At 37.2% G+C, this 18,895-nt stretch overlaps 1 protein-coding gene across 1 annotated transcript in view; it reads right to left on the reverse strand.

Annotated features, from left to right (window-relative positions):
• The window catches only part of PLCZ1 (phospholipase C zeta 1), a 124,884-nt gene that overhangs the window by 61,772 nt on the left and 44,217 nt on the right, over nucleotides 1–18,895 (reverse strand). The window contains exons 5-7 of the mRNA XM_029911660.1: nucleotides 18,465–18,609; nucleotides 15,366–15,518; nucleotides 1,245–1,475 (exon numbers count right to left, since the gene is read on the reverse strand). Of these exons, the coding sequence (XP_029767520.1) occupies nucleotides 1,245–1,475; nucleotides 15,366–15,518; nucleotides 18,465–18,609 (529 nt within the window). The remainder of the gene's footprint in view (nucleotides 1–1,244; nucleotides 1,476–15,365; nucleotides 15,519–18,464; nucleotides 18,610–18,895) is intronic.

An 18,895-nucleotide genomic window follows, 5' to 3' on the forward strand; every position in this document is an offset into this window, starting at 1 on the left:
AGGAATTTCCCCCCAGGTCAGATTGGGAGAGACCCTGGGTTTTTTTTGGGGGGGGGGGGGGGGGTTGGGGTGGTTTTTGTTTTTTTTTTTTTTTTCCTTTCTCTGCAGCATGGGGCCTGGAGTCACTTACAGGTTTAAACTAGAGTAAATGGTGGATTCTCTGTAACTTGATGTCTTTAAATCATGATTTGAGAACTTCAGTAACTCAGCCTGAGGTAGGGTGACCAGATGTCCCAATTTTATAGCGACAGTCCGATATTTGGGGCTTAATGTTATATAGGTGCCTATTACCCCTCACCCCCGTCCCGATTATTCATACTTGCTGTCTGGTCATCCTAGCCAGAGGTTATTGGCTTATTACAAGAGTGGGTGGGTGAGATTCTGTGACCTGCAGGAAGTCAGACAAGATGATTGCAATTGTCTCTTCTGGCCTTAAAGTCTATGAGTCTATGTATCTATCTCTTTAGTTAATTGAGCACACTTAAAATGGAAATCAGTGGACATAAACATGGAACTACATGCCATTGTTATAGTCACCTTTAAGAGTAGAGGCTCATTTAATGATCTCTTCAGTATCTTGATAAATGAGAAAGCAAAACTCCTGCCTAGCACTGTAAATACTTTTTATTGTAACCCCATGCCTACCTAGTCCTGTGCATAAAAACAGAATACAGAAAATTAGGTGAATGAGATTCTTTAAAGCTTCTTGGACAAACTGTTTGGTCTGATTGGGAGTGGTGGGGGAGTTGTAGACAGGAGGAACGTCAGAGGAACTCTCCCTCTCCCTGCCTTCATTAGAAGGCGCACAAAACCCCACTTCTCCTCATGGGCAGTCCAATAAGGAGAATGGGCATAAGCAGTGCAATGTGAACAGCACTGCATCTTGTCTGTTGGAACCCCTAGCTGGTGAGGGCAATGGACAGGCTAAGCACAAGGTTAGAATGGAGAAGTTCAGGGAAAGTAAAATTTGGCATGAAGGAATTGAGAAGGACTGCACTTGAACTGGATGCCAAAATATGCTGTATCTTGACTGGATGCGTTACCTGAGTGAGGAAATGAAGGCAGCCATGAGATGAAAAATACTATTTTTACATATTTTGCTTTAACATGAATTTGTAATTTTAAAACCTACCCTTTAAATTTTGTTTATGATCTATCATAAGCTACTTTTAAAAAAAAATCAACCAAAGAAAATAAACCCCTCTGTTCACCTTCTAATGTCCTATGAGACAGCATACTTTTACCTTTCGCTTTTTTCGAGGAGGTGGTGGAGATCTCTTAACTGCATTTCTTCTTTTTAGCTGAGGAGATTTTGGTAGCACGGGAGTGCTTTCATCAGCTTCATCATCTTCAGATTGCTCTACCTCTTCTACAAATTCCCCTATCTCACCATGGCTATCAAGACCTCTCCTGAGAACAGTTTCTTCAAGTGTTCCAACTTTCTTATTTTTTACCAATATTTTGAATTTTAATGCCTGTGAAAACAGTAGAAAGCATAATAATGCATTTAATAATACATTTTCATATAAAAACATTGCAACGCCTATTCTCAAAATGTATTTTATAGATGTAATTTGTTTTAGAATTATGGGTGCTGGTGGGGTGATGTTCACAAACGAGTACTCTAGAGTAATGGACAACCAAATATCTTACCAACCAAATTATCTTTCATGACAATGTAAGTTTTAGAGAACAAAAAAACCTGAGCATAACAGACTACTCCATACAATAAGGAGAAGAAAGGTAAAAATACAAATGAAGTTTGCCATCATGCAAAACACACCAGTGCTGGAACAATGAGCAAGAGTGTTGTAAGAAGAGAAGTGGGTATTCAGCACCCATCTACCAAAGGAATGTGATTGCCACATAGCAAGGGCAAGCAAGAAATTGTTGCTCCATATCGGTGCTAGGTACAAGTCAGTGAGAATGTACTGGCTGAATGCTAATGGCAGCACAATAGGTGTGTATGCATATATGTGAACATAGATGGTATTGTTTATTAAGCATCACTTTGTTTTTTATAAATACAAACGCACACATATTTGAGAACAATGCTTGTTTTGATATCTGACTACACCTATGGAAGTGTAGCTAAGGAAGGCAGGAATTTTGGTGCCCTATTTGCATAGTACACTGCTGCCCTGTATACCAAGCTATGAGCCTACCATTACTTATTTTCATATGTGTATAAGCACAGCAGGACCTTTTTTTTTTATCCTATATCTTCAATAAAGTTAACTTAATAGAGCTCAGAGTCTTGATACTTAGAGCCCACCAAATCTGTGGATATCTGCTTTATATCTGTGGACCATGTTGTGGATCACGGATCAGATGCTGATACAAATTTAGGGATCTATTGGTACCTAAGGAAAGTGTCATTTTTGAAAGTATACAGTACCTAAAAAATCGATAGCTTTATTATTCCTGACAGAAAAAAATAGACAAAATTTCAAATTACAGAATTTATACAGATATACAAAATGTACACAGTCAAGTTTCCAATGATAACCATTATCAGACAGCAAAAATGGTCTTACTGAACTATTACTTTGTAAGCAGAATGACATTAATTTCTAGGTAAATGACAGCATCTTACTTGATCAGCATGCCAAACTATAAAATGTAAACTATCAAAAGTCTTTACACGTCTTAGTGGTTGTTATACATTTCCCTTGTTGCCTTACTAAAATCACTGTACAGAGTTAAAAAGAATTAATTTTGATAAAAGAGTATCTATTAGTGGGTCTGAAGAGTAATTCTGCAGTTTAAAACAGGCAACTATTTCATATAATAATAAAAAGTGTTGTAGAACAATGTTACAAGCAGGTTTCTTTTAAGTAAATAAGTAATATATAAACAAAGTGAGAAGGCTGTAGGACCACATCTTCAGACAACCATGAACCAGAACATTTACATAAATTTGTATTAAATGAAAAATAGAATTTTGGCAAGGGCCAAAGGCCCCTTTCTTTAGATTTTGCTTCTTTTCCCAGTAAATGTTCATTAGCTGAGTGAAGAATGCAGTATTATGTTGCTAATATGATCACAGATTACATAATAAATACAAAGTACTTATGAAATTAAATTTAGGGACAGATTTTCCAAAGCGCTGGGATCCACAACTGGAGCCAGAGTTTCCAAATAACTTGGCTCCCATTTATGCACTGAAGTTAACTCCTCTGATTTTCAAAAGTGCTTAGCACCCAGAGGCTCCCACTGAGTACAGAAATCACAAGCCATCCCATCCAAAATACAAATCCTCTCCAGCAGGCAGTCTTCAGAGGGGAATATTGCAGCTCATTGGTCATGTGGCAAACAAGAAAAGAAGAAGTGATACTCCTAAGCACTGAGAATGGGGTGAAGATCAAAGATAACCTAGGCATGGCCCAACACCTAAACGAATACTTTACCTCAGTTTTTAATAAGGGTAAAGAGGAGCTTAGTGGTAGTGGCAGGGTGGTTATGGAAATTAGGATATGGAAGTAGTAATTACCACATCCAAGGTAGAAGTCAAACAGTTCAATTGGACTAAATTGGGGGACCTGTATAGTCTCCATCCAAGAATATTAAAGGAACTGGCACATGAAATTGCAAGCCCAACAGCAAAGATTTTTAATTAATCTGTAAAGTGAAGGATAGTACGTGTGACTGGAGAATTGCTAATATAGTACCTATTTTTAAGAAAGGGAAAAAATGTGATCTGGGAACCTACAGGCTTGTAATTTGACCTCAATTCTCTGCAAGGTCTTAGATCTAATTTTGAAAGAGAAAGTAGTAGTTAAGGACATAGACGTAAATGGTAATTGGGATAAAATACAATGTGGTTTTACAAAAGGTAAATCATACCAGACCAAACTGATCGCTTTCTTTGAGAAGATAACAGATTTGTTTTAGACAAGGAAATGCAGTAGATCTAATCTACCCTGATTTCGGTAAGGCATTTAATACAGTTCCACATGGGAAATTATTGGAGAAGATGGGGATTAATATGAGACTTGAAAGTTGGATAAGGAACTAGTTAAAGGGGAGACTACAATGGGTCACACTGAAAGGTGAGCTGTAAGGCTGGAGGGCAGTTACAGTGGAGTTCCTCAGGGATGGGTCTTGGGATCTTCTGTCAGGTGTATTTGATCTTGAGAATATGAAAAATGAGTGCTAAGACCTTTCTGGTTCCATTCCCTATCAATGTGGCAGCATGCTTTGGACCTCTAGATACTACAGTGAGCGGTATCACAGAAATGTGTTTAACGACAAATCTTTCTCACAAGTATTCCTCAGGTCCTGCGTTAGGCATTTGAAGGATGATAAATGGAAAGCTTATAATGAGGGCAGAAGTTCTCTAGTCTTACTAAGAATGTCGAAAAAGTCAAAGAGGTGACTGGCTTGGGAAGCACACTACACTAGATTTCTACTGACTGTAGTAGACTGGGCTTCTGTGCAGTCAAGAGTAGTAGTGGACTAATAAACTGGACTAACTGCAGTAGACTGTAGTAGTGGACTTCTACTGTGCAAATAGTGAGTAGTGCTTAAATTGTTCCCTTTTTAGGTTAAAGGATTCACCAAAGATGCAACAAGAACATATATTCTTCTCTGAGAACCTTACCAATGAAGTCTAAGATTTCTATTGAAACAAAAAACCAAACAAACCAACAACAAAAACCAAAAGGGAGATCCTGTTTATTCAGGGTAGACATGAAATATGCTCTGCACTGAGTTTATAGAGGTAGTGGCCACACATAATCCTTAACTTCCAATTTCCTGTTCCTCATCACAGTGGCAGCCTTATTTAAACATAATTGGTTTGTTTATTTTCTCACATCAGCACCACAGAGCCTAATCTTCATTTAAGGCCATGTCTACATTAGTGAGCTCACAGCGGCAGAGCTGCACCAATGAAGATGCGCTGCTATAAGATGGCCCATGTAGTCGCTCTCCTGTCGACATAATAAAGCCACCAAAACAAGCAACTCTATGTCGGCGGGAGAAGCTTATATCATTCAGGACGTGTTTTTTCACACCCCTGAATGACATAAGTAGTAGTGTAGACATGTCCTTAGAGACGATAATGTCCATATAATCTCTACAGTAAAATGGTCATCTTATAACAGTCATTATCTTTATCTCTGTATATAGTGAATTGATACAGAGAAACAGGGTTTAGTTAACCCCTTAGACCATGAGAGTCACATAACTACATCACGTGTTTCACATGAAGTAGCAAAGAATTCAGGGTTTATATTAATATTGGTCTGGGAAGGTTGTGAAAACATATAAATACTTACACATTACATAAAAGATAATTGAATTTACCTGTGATTCAAATAGTGTATTATTAAGATACCCATTAAGAAATACAAAGTGTGCATAAAAAGAAACATCATTTACACAAAATGTAGCATTTATGGTAGCAAATACTAGAGTTATAATTAAGGTGGAAACAGGCATTCCATTCTAAATTCCAACTTTCAGTTGCTGACACTCTCCTTTTCAACAGGGGCCTTTTGTTTGTAGGATCAAATTGTCAGAGTGCAAGGGGAAGAGATAGCACATTCTTAATGTTTACCATCCATGCTCTAGTGTAAGGCTTGATGTAGTCTTCCTACAGCGGTAATTCCGAATACAGGTGCACTTTAACACTGCCTAAATCACTAATAGATGAGCCTTGTTTCTTGTAAATACCTTATTTTTTTAGTAGAATTTGAATGTGCATAGTGTTGCTGATATTTCTGCAGAGTTCTGAATTTTTTACCATATATTAGTATTTCTAGATATTTTAAAACAGTTGTATACACTTTTGGTCATTTGTTTGTTCAAATATTTATAAAGGGGATTTCACTTCATAGATCCAAAAAGGAATTGTCATGCTTGTATTTATTGATATTGTATTAATTTACTGCACCTTGTATATAACTTTGCTTTAAGTAGAAAAAATGAACCCAAACTTAAACGTTGGTGTTGCGACTAGTGGCTTCATAATAACAGAGGGTCATATTGTGCCATCACATTTTAAGCAGAAGGCAATTGGAGGTTTGTTTATAGACTGATGGCACAATATGGCCCAGAATGAAAAAGCTCTTTTCCATAGGCACACGTAGTCTGAAATATCTTGTGAAGATGATAGTTTCATCTTATCAAAGAGAAATGATGACATTCATGTTGGTTTCAGATAGAATTACAGAAGGTCTCTCTGGTCAAAAAGAGATTTTGGTACAGTATTTTGCAAGATCACCACAAACTAATAAAACCAGAATCATCAATTGCAAAAGATATGATGTTTTAAATTTAAGGAACAACAAATACAAAGAAGTGGCAAAAATGGAGTACTGTATAAGTAGCTTGAGTACTTTATTTAGATTATCCTTACATAAATACTTTATGTGCAGACCTTCAGTTTCATGTTTGAAACTACACAATAAGATTATCTACTATGTTTTAAACATTTTAAAAGTATAAAATTTACAGCAATAATGATACAGGCTGTGAAACAGGGATACCAATACTAATTTAGAAATCCTTGGTCAATAAAAATCTATTTAAAGCCACACTTTTCTACCAGGATATGTGCCATTAATGTTTTTTTCTCTGCACATTAAACAAAAAGCCAGTTGACACTTTTCTACAGTTTACTCCATAATACTTAGCATTCATCAACATAAGATTATTTGCCACCCAACAAAATTCTTGCCTATTATGTGCTGGAGGGATTTTGAGACTAGCACTAATTTAAATCTCTCGACACAATAGATTTAAATAAGTAAATCAGCAAAAACAGCTCCTATGGTAAAATGTACTTTAATTCAGGTGACGTTGAGCCCAAAGTATGATGCATGCCAGAACAACTAAAGTACCACAAGACTCAGCACAAAGTCCCAGGCACATTGGCAAAGATAAGAAACTGCCTTCCTGATTGTCACAGGTTCAGAAAAATCAAAAGTCAGATCACAGAAAGATGGAAGACAAATCCTGGAGCTGTAAAAGAGGACTGAGAGGAGGAATGTGAATACTTCTTTGGTTTTGAAAATCTTCTTGCATATCCATAGATTTTTAATCTAGTATGCTGCCTTTTATTTTAAAAAAGGGAAGCCATCCTCTGCCTACAAGGGATCTTTAAAATTGGCTGACCCTAACTCCTTTCCTTCACATTTCCCAAATTGTTAGGAAACAGAGAAAAGTAAAAGGTCTGGAGAGTGAGCAAACATAGGTACTTGGAAAAAAGAAAATAAAGCCCTGAAAATCCAAATTAATAATGCCGCTTAAAAATGGAAATTTTCTAATTCAAGCATCACTTTGATCACGTCAATATTGATTAAAGGTGAAGAAAAAGCTTCTTCTGGGAAATTGCAACATATGAGAACAGTTAAGCTACCCCTTCATAAAATTCAGCATAAATAAAAACAAATAAAAACATTAGAATTATGGTGCAGGAATGGCCCTTTTTAAAATATCAGTGTAATCAGGGATGCTGGCCCTGTAAGACTAGGCTATCCCATTCCAGTAATTCTGGAGCAAAGGAAGACCTGGGAAATGGCAGAGGCAGGTGCTGGGAGAGAGCAAATGGTCCTGGGGAGGGATAATTTAATCTCTGAGGGGGGAGTGGGGAAAGTTTACTATTTCTTTAAAGGCCTTGGACTAGAAGCCTTGTGGTGTAGGGGAGGACAAGGCTCCCCCTCCATCCCATACAATCAATCAATAAACCAATCAAGAGACACCTTCGGAAGGGAAGACTGGCACAAAAGATTCCCTGTTCTCACTGTGAAATGGAAAATAAATAGACAGGGTCTGTTTGCCAGTGGACTGGCAACCCTCTTGTTACCCAGGGTTTTCAGAACCCAAAGTAGTGGTAACTTAACTGTTTCTCTCCAGGCGGTGTCAGGGATAAATCAATGGGGGCCTAGCTCCTCTGTCTAATAAATGATTGGCACAAACAAGTGTGTTTATACCTAAAACCACTTTTTTTATCAGGTCTTAAGCACACACATACATATATCTGTATCAGTAGGATTAGAGCAATCCAAACATTTATATTTACCTAAAGTCTGAAATGGTTTTGAGGAATCAGCAACCAGTCTTCCGGGGGCCCCTCTTCTGTCCAGCTGCTGGGGAGTTTAGATGCCAGATCCTTGCCCCCCAAAAAAGCTTCTTTGGACTGCTCCAAAGCACATTTTCTAACTAAACTCTATAGATTTTCTCTGGACAAAGCACATAACTCATAATAGCCCCTAATAGGCTAACAATTTCCCTAGCAACAGCCAATAACAATTCATTATTCTGCTTATCAGCAAAGGAGCTTCAGCAAAATAACTTACAAACACAGACAACCAGAATCAAGGTCAGTTTTCCACATTTCCCCTCATTCTCATGAATCTGTCCTTTCACTTTATCTACTCCAGTCAGTAGAACTGCAGCTTGCAGTTGTTTTTGTTCTATCTGCCTAAACAAGGCCAAATTATTCCTATGTGGTGTCCTCACTTCCAGCTTATGGCAGCCTAAGTGCACAAGATGGCTGCGAGTTATGTCAAATCCAGTTCTCTTACAACATCCTCCTCCTTCCCAGAGGAAAAGGGGTGATGCAGCATGTCCCTTCCAGGCTGTGGAAGAGGGATGGAAAACCACTACCCAACCCCATTCAGGAAACACTGGAAGGAAGGACTTTTGCTATTAAGGTTTTGTGTTTGAGATCACTTTATTCTGAAAGATGTTTGTGGTCAGTTCAACTGGAGCTGGACCAGGAAAATGTTAAGAGATTGCTGAGAAAGAAAGGGAGAGTGTGACTCAGGGCAGTAACCTTGTCACAATCCGCAGATTTGCATAATAATAGGGGGAAATGGTTAAGATCTCCATGTGTCTTTTGGCTAATGTCTTTGTTAGAATGCACAGGAGATAAGCTATTGGAGGTTTTTTAAGGAGATTATATCAGACATATTCTCAATGGTACCATTTTTAATTGTACTTATGTACCAAATGGAACTGGAGAGAGAGAGAGACTTATTTTAATCAAAGCTCCTGGGAAATAGTGCCATGACTTTTATCTTGTTTCTACCATAGTTTTATTAGATTTCAAGGAGGAAAGGACACACATATGAATATACTGGAAACATTCTCTGTAAATTTACTTTTACTGCATTTGTAGAGTTTAAAAAAAAATTGAAAATAAGCCTACTGTGAATATTCCTAGTTCTAGCTTTTGTTTTCCTACTGTGAGGTTGGTCAGCAGTGGCAAACTCATTCTTGAGTTGCTGCTGCCATGGTAACAGGCAGTGGCTATGCTCCTCCTTCTCCTCACTCTATGCCTGACATTCAAGTCCCAATCTCAGATAGATACTAGGAAAGATGAATTGCCTTTCTTTCTGGGTCAATGAAATAAAGGTGTACAGCTGAGTATTGTTGCAATATGGTTGTTATATGATATTGTAGCCAAAAACATCTTACCATCTCCTTAAATGCCAAATGTACTAAGGGTTTTTTGGGGGGAGGTGAGGGGAGGGAGCAAGAACAGATTACAGTAGTAGCCAGCAGTAGAGAGTTGTTGAAATAGATGAACATTCCCTAGTACTACTCTCTAGGCCATCTCCAGGAGGAGAAGAATAGAGCCAATCTAATATTACTCAGTCTGCCCTTACTAGGGTCTGTAAAGATGTCAATAACAACTATTGCCTGCTGAGTGGTCTACATAAAATCAGCATGGATGCTTAATATTTCCATCACTAAAAGGTTACCATCAACCATTACGTCTTCATACCATACTCTGATCTAAAATCAAAATGACAGGGATCAAAAAAGAGTGCTCTCCAGATATTATCAGAGGTATTTCTATATAATCTTTCCATTACTGTTTCCCAAAAAAGGATGTTAAAGTCAGGGCAATGATCAACAAGATTACCACAGTTTAAGAGACATTTTCTTGAGCCAGGGACTAGTCATTGCTCCTTGAAAAGCTCCTGGCACCCTGCCCTCTCAATATGAGCAGATGGGAATAATGTTTCTAATAAAAACTGAAGTGTCATTCTAGTGTCTGTGTAAATTAAATAAGACACAAAACATTACACGCTTTTTTCATTCTCTCTTTTCCAAATTGAATCACAATCATTGTTTTGCCAATTCATAAACAGTTGTTCTTCTGTATCAATAACACCAAAGAGAAACATATGTAATAGAAGAGAGCTCTACCACTCAAGAGCCTGCTGTTAACTTTGCTTTGGGTCTGTATACTGAATTTTGAACATTGGAACTCTCTTCATCAACAATGAAATCAAGCCCCACATAGGGGGGTGAGGCAGGCTAACTATTCAGTCTAACCACAATGGTGGGGCCTAAACAGTGTTTGGGAAAAAGGGCCTCAAAGTCTTATTTTTCTGTTTATAATCTCAAAAATAAGAAAATGCAAATGCAGTCTTCTTCTAAATTTCCTGCATGCTTGCTTAAACTCCAACTGAGGTCTTTCCCATGCAACTAGCATGCTGCAATGTGTCATCCTAGGGTGTGGAGTGAGGTGGAGGAAGCAGCAGTAGGCTGCCTCAGTGTCTTGATGGTAGGAAGGTAAAGATGACAAAATGAGGGAGGGTGGGGGTCAAAGGTTTCATGGACACTACTGTGGAAGTATTTGGAAGCAGAGGAAGACTATGTAAACCATTCCAGGACACTATGCCCAAACAATCCCCAACACTCCTGATTTCCATTCTCCTCACCAATAACTGCCCCTCTTCTGTTCATCCAGTCACTGAAACATAGTAAAGTAAGGCTATTGTAATTTACATACAGTAACTCCTCATTTAACGTCGTCCTGGTTAACATTGTTTCGTTGTTACGTTGCTGATCAATTAGGGAACATGCTCATTTAAAGTTACTCAATGCTCCCTTATAACGTCATTTGGCAGCCGCCTGCTTTGTCCACTCTTGCAGAAAGAGCATCCCGTTGGAGCTAGCTTGTGGGGGCTTGGAACCAGGATGGACTGGCAACCCCCCTATCAGCTCCCCTAAGTTCCCTGTGCTACAGCCGCCCAGCATGCTATTGCCAGGCAATTCAGCTGTCCCTCCCCCCACTGCCGTGTGCTGCTCCTGCCCTCTGCCTTGGAGCTGCTTACAGGAGCCTCCTGCTTGCTGTGCAGGGGCGGGGAAGATGGGGGCTAATGTCAGGATGTCTCCCTCCTCCCATTCCTGCCCCCTGCTCCTTTACCCCATCTCCACAGAGCAGGGGGGGAAACAACAGGGCTCAGTATGGAGGGAGCTTGCTGGCAGCAGCTGCTGTCTCAACTTGCTGATCTACTTAAAAAGGCAGTGTACTTAGAGTGGGGTCAGTGTACTTAAAGGGGCAATGTGTACGTCTCTCTCTCTATCTCTCTTTCTCACACACACACACACACACACACACACACACATGCACACGGTGTGTGTCTCTATCTCTTTCTGTCATGCTGTCTCCCCTCCCTCCATTCGTGCTGCCTTGTAGAGTGTGAGGCTACATTAACAACGTGTTAACCCTTGAGGGCTCAGCCGAGTGCTAGTTCATCATTTAGCAGTAAGGCATTCTCTGGGAAATATCCCACCCTCTTCCAGCCTCTGACTTCACCACCTCAACCAAGCTTCACAATCATCATAGCTGTGAACAGTATTAAATTGTTTGTTTAAAACTTATACTGTGTATAGATAGATAGATAGATAGATAGATAGATAGATAGATAGATAGATAGATAGATACTTTTGTCTGGTGAAAAAAAATTTCCCTGGAACCTAACCCTGCCCCATTTACATCAATTCCTATAGGGAAATTGGATTCGCTTAACATCGTTTTGCTTAAATTAGCATATTTCAGGAACATAACTACAACGTTAACCAAGGAGTTACTGTATTTTTATATTTTAGTATTTCATTAATAGTTGATGTAAATGAATAGTGTCTCTAGCACACATGGAAGTGGGGACCCAGCTCATATAGTTTGACAGAAATAGACACAATGATAAAAAGTATGAGAAACACTGGAATAAGGCACTGTTTGTAATCAATATCTAGAAAAGAATTTGAGAAACTACACAATATGTGAAGTGCTAACAGAGGAAGGAAGATAGCTAACACTTTAGATGAAATAAATGCATATTGATGTATTGACCCTGCTGATTATAAAAAAGAAATCTTAAGACCCTGTAACCTGATCAAACTAAACCATGATAACTGATTCCTTGCAAACAACATTATTCTTCTTGCCAGTTTTCTCTTTGTTTCACAAAATATTAAATGAAAAAGACAAGTTTACATATTAATATAGATGGGTTATACATAGTATTTACAAGAAAGGGGATGGAACTCAAAGCATCCCATCCATACAGTATGTAGACAGAACTATAAGGATAACTACATTAACACATTTTTTATGAATTTAACAGTTAATATTTCTAAACTGTACTACGGTAGTAACTGAAAAGTATTCTGAAGGGAAAGGAGTGAGTACCCATTTGATGGTGGGGGGAATCTACAGCAAACATTTCAAACTTAATTGTCAAGTACATTGGACAGAACTCATCAATATAAGTCCAATGACTCCAACTAAGCCATTTCGAGGATGATTTTTTCCCCACTGTGTTTAGTCCAGTATTCATATCAAAGCAGTTATTACCAATTTTAATTATCCCTAAATTTTAAACAATTCATTTAAAATAAATATTTTATACCTTAGAAAATGAAAGACTGTAATGTTTGAAGAAGAGTACCTTTGCTCAATCATCCAAATTAACAACTCTGGTCCAAGTTTTCTCCTTTACTATGATAACCCTCTCAGCTATAACAGCTGGCTATGGATTCCTAAAGATCAGACATCAGGTGAGAGCTGGAATAATGGAACAGAGCTCTGCTCCAATCCACCAGCTAGTTCCCCAAAACACCTAGAAATGGGGGTGGGTAAGCAGTTGGTATAGGAACCAGCTACATTGCTTTACCCCAGTTGAGGTAATTCAAAATTGAGGGGTTGTGGTCAGATCACATCCCCAACTGGAGCTAAGAATCTGGCCCACTTACATTATACTGCATTTATAAAGCATGTTGGAGCCTGGATAAGTAGTTTCAAAGCCTTAAAGAGTATGATTCAATGTCTATTGAAGCCAATGGAAAGGCTTTTGAACAGGCCTAAAAATGCAGTTTATTATTCAGCAGATTTGCTCCCTCTCCACATTCAGAGACATAGCTAATGAGTTTAGTGACAAAATAACTTTTTACTGCTTTTTACACGTTAAGTCCACTGAACCAACCCAGCTAAATGATAATGAGCTGATTTTAGTCCTACTTGTTCACCATCATCAGAATTATTTACTATGTTCCATCTGTGTGAACCAATTACAGGCATTGGAATTGCTCAGGTGTCATTGAGAACAGAATTTGAAGACAATGGGAGAAACTTGGAGCCTAATTTGACATGAATTTTTTTTACTACTTTAATGATGGACAGAAAAGAAAGAACTCAGGTTGACTCTTAAATCAAAGGTTGAGTCTGCAAATTCTAGCATTTTGTGGGGGGGGAAGGAATCTTTTTATTTGGAAACTGAGATAGTTGATAAGGAAACATTTGAGAAAATAAATGTGGAACCCCATAATGTCATATTTAGAGAGTAGCTTTATAGAGTTGGAAAAAGAAAGAAAACTCCCTACAACACACAGTAATCCGTCTATGGAGGGCACTCAATATAGGCTCCTTTATTTTACAGGCCCTTTAATTGATTCCATTTTTGCTGTAGAGGACATAGAATTCTTAGACACCACCAAGATTGATAAATGTAGCTTGTACATTGAGAGACTCTGAGGCAGCCCAGATCACCCAATGTAAATTGTGCTTGCTTTCTCTGGCATGATTTTTCAAAGGTTCAAAATCAAATGCAGACAAGACTAGTATGATGGTAGGCCTGCAGCAAATACTAATGTCAAATCTATACACATTTTGGCTTATTTATTAATTTTTTTACATTTATTGAATAAATACCTACCATAACATTGTTTATAAAAGCATATGTAATATCTATGTCCTTTCTTTTCGGAAAACCTTTGCAAACTATTTTGCAACCAAAAATTGCTTTCTTTGTGGCAATTTTTTTTTTATCCCTTAGGACAATGATTCTCAACCTTTTCAGGTAGGTGACCCACTATTTAAAGTAAAAAGTAAAAAAAAATACACCACACGCTTACATTTCCTATAAAAATAAGAGTAAAAAACATAAATTATAAGACTATATAATTTATTTGTGCATTTGTGTTTCAAGAGATTAACAGATAATACTTGTTCTCAAATAGCAAGGGTGTGCAGGGAGTAGAGGAGCAAGAATTTCTTTGCTTGAGAGCACAATAAAATTTTCAATGGCTTGTCACCCTCCCCCCGAGTTGTGGATTGTGACACCTAGGGAGGGTCACAAAACATAACTCAGGGGGAGGGTCACAGTTGTGTTTTGTGACCCACCCTAGGTGTCACAATCCACCAGTTAACAAACATTGCCTTAGGTCAAGCACACTGAGAATGGTTTTGTGGTTAAGGCACTGGGCTCAGAGTCAAGAGGGATTCAATTCCTGGCTATAGCACAGATTTCTTGTATAAATTTGGACAAATCACTTAATCTCTCTGTGCATATAGTCCCAATCTGTAAAATGGGCATAATAATACTCCCTTTCTCTCATTGTCTGTCTTGTCTATTTAGATTGTAAACTCTTCAGGGAAGGGACTGTTTCTTACTATGGGCCAGATTGTCATACCCTTACTCATATTGAATTGTAACTTACTTAACAAGAAGTCTCATTGATTTCAGAGGAAATACTCATGATATATCAGTGTGAGCATGGGCTTCACAATCTGGCCCTAAGTGTTTTATACAGTGCCTAGCACAATAGGGCCTTGATCTTGGCTGGCGCCTCTAGGTGCTTCCATACTACAAGTAATGATAATAATGCAGCAAATTACAGCAGCTGCCTGCCATGTCCGAATTTTTAAAATAAATTGTTAACAACAAGTTTTAACTATCTATATTTGCATATAAAATAAAAGATTGAATGTGTTCAAAGCCTAAGGAAAATGCTAAATCATGACTTTATGAACTGGAAGATCCAAGACTTTGCAAAATACTGGATTATTATGCTTTTTCATCTATACATTTCAAGTTGTTATATGAAACACCATTTTCTTACCATGGGCATATCAACCTGCATGATTTGGTTTTTATTTAGTTTATTTTTTATTATTTCTATGATGCGTAATTTATTCTGTTTTACCATCTGAAGCACAAAGATGTTTTAAACACCAAATGCGACAGTTTCATAAATGCTTCAGGGGATTATCACAACTACTGCAGGAAACTAGAATTTTTTCTTATCTTTCACAGAGAGAAAATTAACATTGTTACCTCAGGGGAAGGTAGATCTGTAGGAAATGTATCACCAATTATTGTAGTAAGAAGTTTGTCACCTAGAATAGTTTCTAAATAGTCTGCCATTACTTCCTGTTGTTTAGGGCTGCAGTGATTCTCCAAAGACAGTACGAGAGGATAGTCAGATACCTAAAAATACAATTTCAAGGCCATAATAATTAATAATTAAAAAACAGAACTACTAGATGCACACTATATCTTACAAAAAAAGCACATGGGTATTTGTGTTTTCATTAATTTTAAAATATTCAAAATAGTATTATTAATTATTCCAGATTAATAACATAGCATCATTGAGCTCAATAATATTTGTGGAAGAGGAAAAGTAAAACTGGAACCTAGAAGAGTAATTTTCAAGTTCAAAGTTAATATCAGAAACAAAATCCAGAAACATAAGGGCTATTAGAAACAGGGATAGCTTTAAACGTAGACATAAACAGAGGAAAGACTATGACAAGGGAAATCAAATAAAAATCATTTAACCTGGTCACAGTACTTTATCAGGGAAATCTTGAATGACTATGCTCTGATCTTGAAAAACGGGGCATATTAAAGTTTATTTCTCCAGTGGCTAGTAGCTGACAACCCAGTTTACCAGAGTTGTAATATATGCCTATTAATGTTGAGTGTGGAGCAAGAAAAGAGCTATTAAATCAGGTAAGAAACTAAAAGACGGTAGCAGGAAACAGGTTTCACCACACATATAATGGCAAAGAAATTCAGCCAAATATATTTGGAGCTGTCAAGACAGCAACACAGTGGCTACTGCCTGTCGCCGCCACAGAGCTTCTCAACAGATTAAAATATTGAGAAGCAAATAGTGATGATGTGAACCAGAAAAAATATATATATACCCAAGAAATATACTAAAGCATGGAAAATTATTTAGGTTAAATTCAGCAGAGGTTTTAAAAGCTGCTGACATCTAAAAACTTCAACATTTAGACAACAATTTAGACATCAGTCTATTTCAGTGTTATATTTTCTATACAACTTATTCCTTCATTCCAACATATTTGTAGAAAAATATTCTTCATTTCTTCAGGGCTAATAGTCACTACCCACCTAAAAAATCATTCTCTTGTGACCTGCAAGTAATATCACAAGTTGCTCTGGGAATTATCAGGGCATGCTGGTAGATAATTATTACTTAAAGTGAAGAGGAATGGATGAATTGCTTAGAAATAATGATCCTGTTTGGATGCAAATATTCTTAGTAATGAGAAACAAGGGAAAAGCAATACAAGGAAAACATCATAAACTGCTATTTCCAGGTCCCTGCAGCCTAAAAAGAATCTTAATTTGGGCCAATCATTGGTATCTGGAAGATATACCTGACATCTTTTAATCACAGCTATTTCACTGATTACGATCTTTTAAAGAGATAAAAATCATATTCTGTATGAAAAAAAAATTAAATAAATGATTTTAAATGTAACACCTATGGTTACTATGATTGAAAGAGACTAGAGTAAACAATATTTCTCTATTTTTTCAGTTTTTCTTTCTATATTTGACATCATTTTGTGTTTAATCAGTTTCCACTACGATTGTGTGGGTTTTTTACAAACCAAGGTGGGGGGAGAGAGAAATATTGTTAAAAAATAGGAAAATGTGATCAGAACCACAATAATTGACATGAGGACACTGGGGAAGGTGTGGTTCAAGACATTACTTTTAATTTATGTTTTCTTAAACTGTCTAGATTTTAAACTGAAAGTGTCGGTTAAATATTGTCAGATGGCATTGCAATCTGCTAGTCAGATTATGGGCTGACATTTTATGTATTGCAGAGTTTTCAGTCCTGTTATACTGCCCACTGCAGCACTCTTTACTCATTCCTTACTCATCACAAAGCTCAAACACAAGCGAGGCAGAATGATATATCTGCTGAAATTGATGGACAACATCATAACAGAGATCACCACATGGGATGCAGAAACCATTCTCTCAGCTGATTGCAACTAACTTGTTCCTATTAAGTGAGATCTGCTTTGCAGTAATATATAAGCTTCTGTATTTTGGCAAAAATGAAACAACTCATATAAAATATGTGTAGCTTTGAAAGGACATAACAATTTTGTATTAAACATATTGTAAAAATCAGAGACATACTAAGTTCTTTACAGACGTTAGCCCAGTTAGCTTTGAAAAGGCAATAGGTGTGAGTGTCTATGTATACACACGCCAAACTAACACACATACACACCTGGAGTTAGGTCAGTTTTGATTATATTTATTTTCAGTGTGTGTGTATATTCTGTAGGTATATATATATATACACACACACATACATACAGAGAGAGAGAGAGAATAAATATAATCCAAACCGGCCTAACTCAAAGATTTGTCATAAAGGGCCCTTCAGGACAGTTTACTTGACTTCACTGGGAGTTATGGCAGGCAGCAATATAGAAGAACGGGTTAGTGCCAAAAAAACTTTAACTTCCACTTGTTCTGCTACAGATAGGCAGAAAGGACAACATTTTAATGAGTCATCTGACCGATAAGAAATGATAACTTTTTTCAGAGCTTGTTTTAAAATTGGCGGGAAATGATCAGAATGAAGAGGAAATGGAAAATACAGTAAGACTCAAACAACGTTCCAGTGTAATACTTTTGTTCCCTCTATATTGCAAGCTTCAACACTACAGAAGACAGAATTGTTGCCACAGAAGTCTGAGAAAAGACATAAAAACACAAAAAAAGAGAGGAAACTTTATTGGATCAGATCTTGAAATCCTTACTCAGTATATATTCAGTCCTTGCTCAAGCTAAATTCTCACTGACTTCAAATAAGAATTTTGCCTAAATATGCTGAGGGAGGTCTTCTGGATTCAGTCCACAAAGTTTAAATTACATTGAATTATCAACAAAACGAAACTGCCTTTCATTTAAAATGCTACAGAGTTAAGATCAGATACTATAGATTTCTTTTATCTAGTTTGTTTCTACAGTACCCCTCACCCCAAGCACTATTCCATCATATTTTTGTCCAGAGTACCCTAAATTATAAGTGTGTTAACACTTATGCGTATTAACACTCATCACATTTCAACAAATATATGTACATACCACAAATGCATACTTATCTATCACCTCGATGACAGTTCTAAATGTAATTTTGCTTGTTAAAGTGTGACCATGATACACAATAGGGTCATTTTGTGGTCCATCCCAGCAATCAATTTCCAAACAACGACATCCTTTCATCAGAGCACTTTAAAAACAAGAAGAAAAAAATACCAATCAAAAAAGGAGATACCATATTCATAAGCCTTTTGTTGCATTCCTGATTACAAATAACATCATCTGAGTAATTACAAATACCTAAAAGAAAAGAAAATTCCAACAAAATGATATGGATATAAAATTGATGTATATTTTCTCTTATCTACCTTGGGCTTATAATAAGCCTTATCAGAGCCATTGGGGAAAAATAGATTCTATGAATATGAACCCTTAACAGATAAAAATATAGCCAAAGTTTTAGTTTAAGTAAAACA

This window comes from Terrapene carolina, unplaced genomic scaffold (genome assembly GCF_002925995.2).
Source record: "Terrapene carolina triunguis isolate 2854851 unplaced genomic scaffold, T_m_triunguis-2.0 Scaffold112, whole genome shotgun sequence".
NCBI classification, from domain to species: Eukaryota; Metazoa; Chordata; order Testudines; family Emydidae; genus Terrapene; species Terrapene triunguis.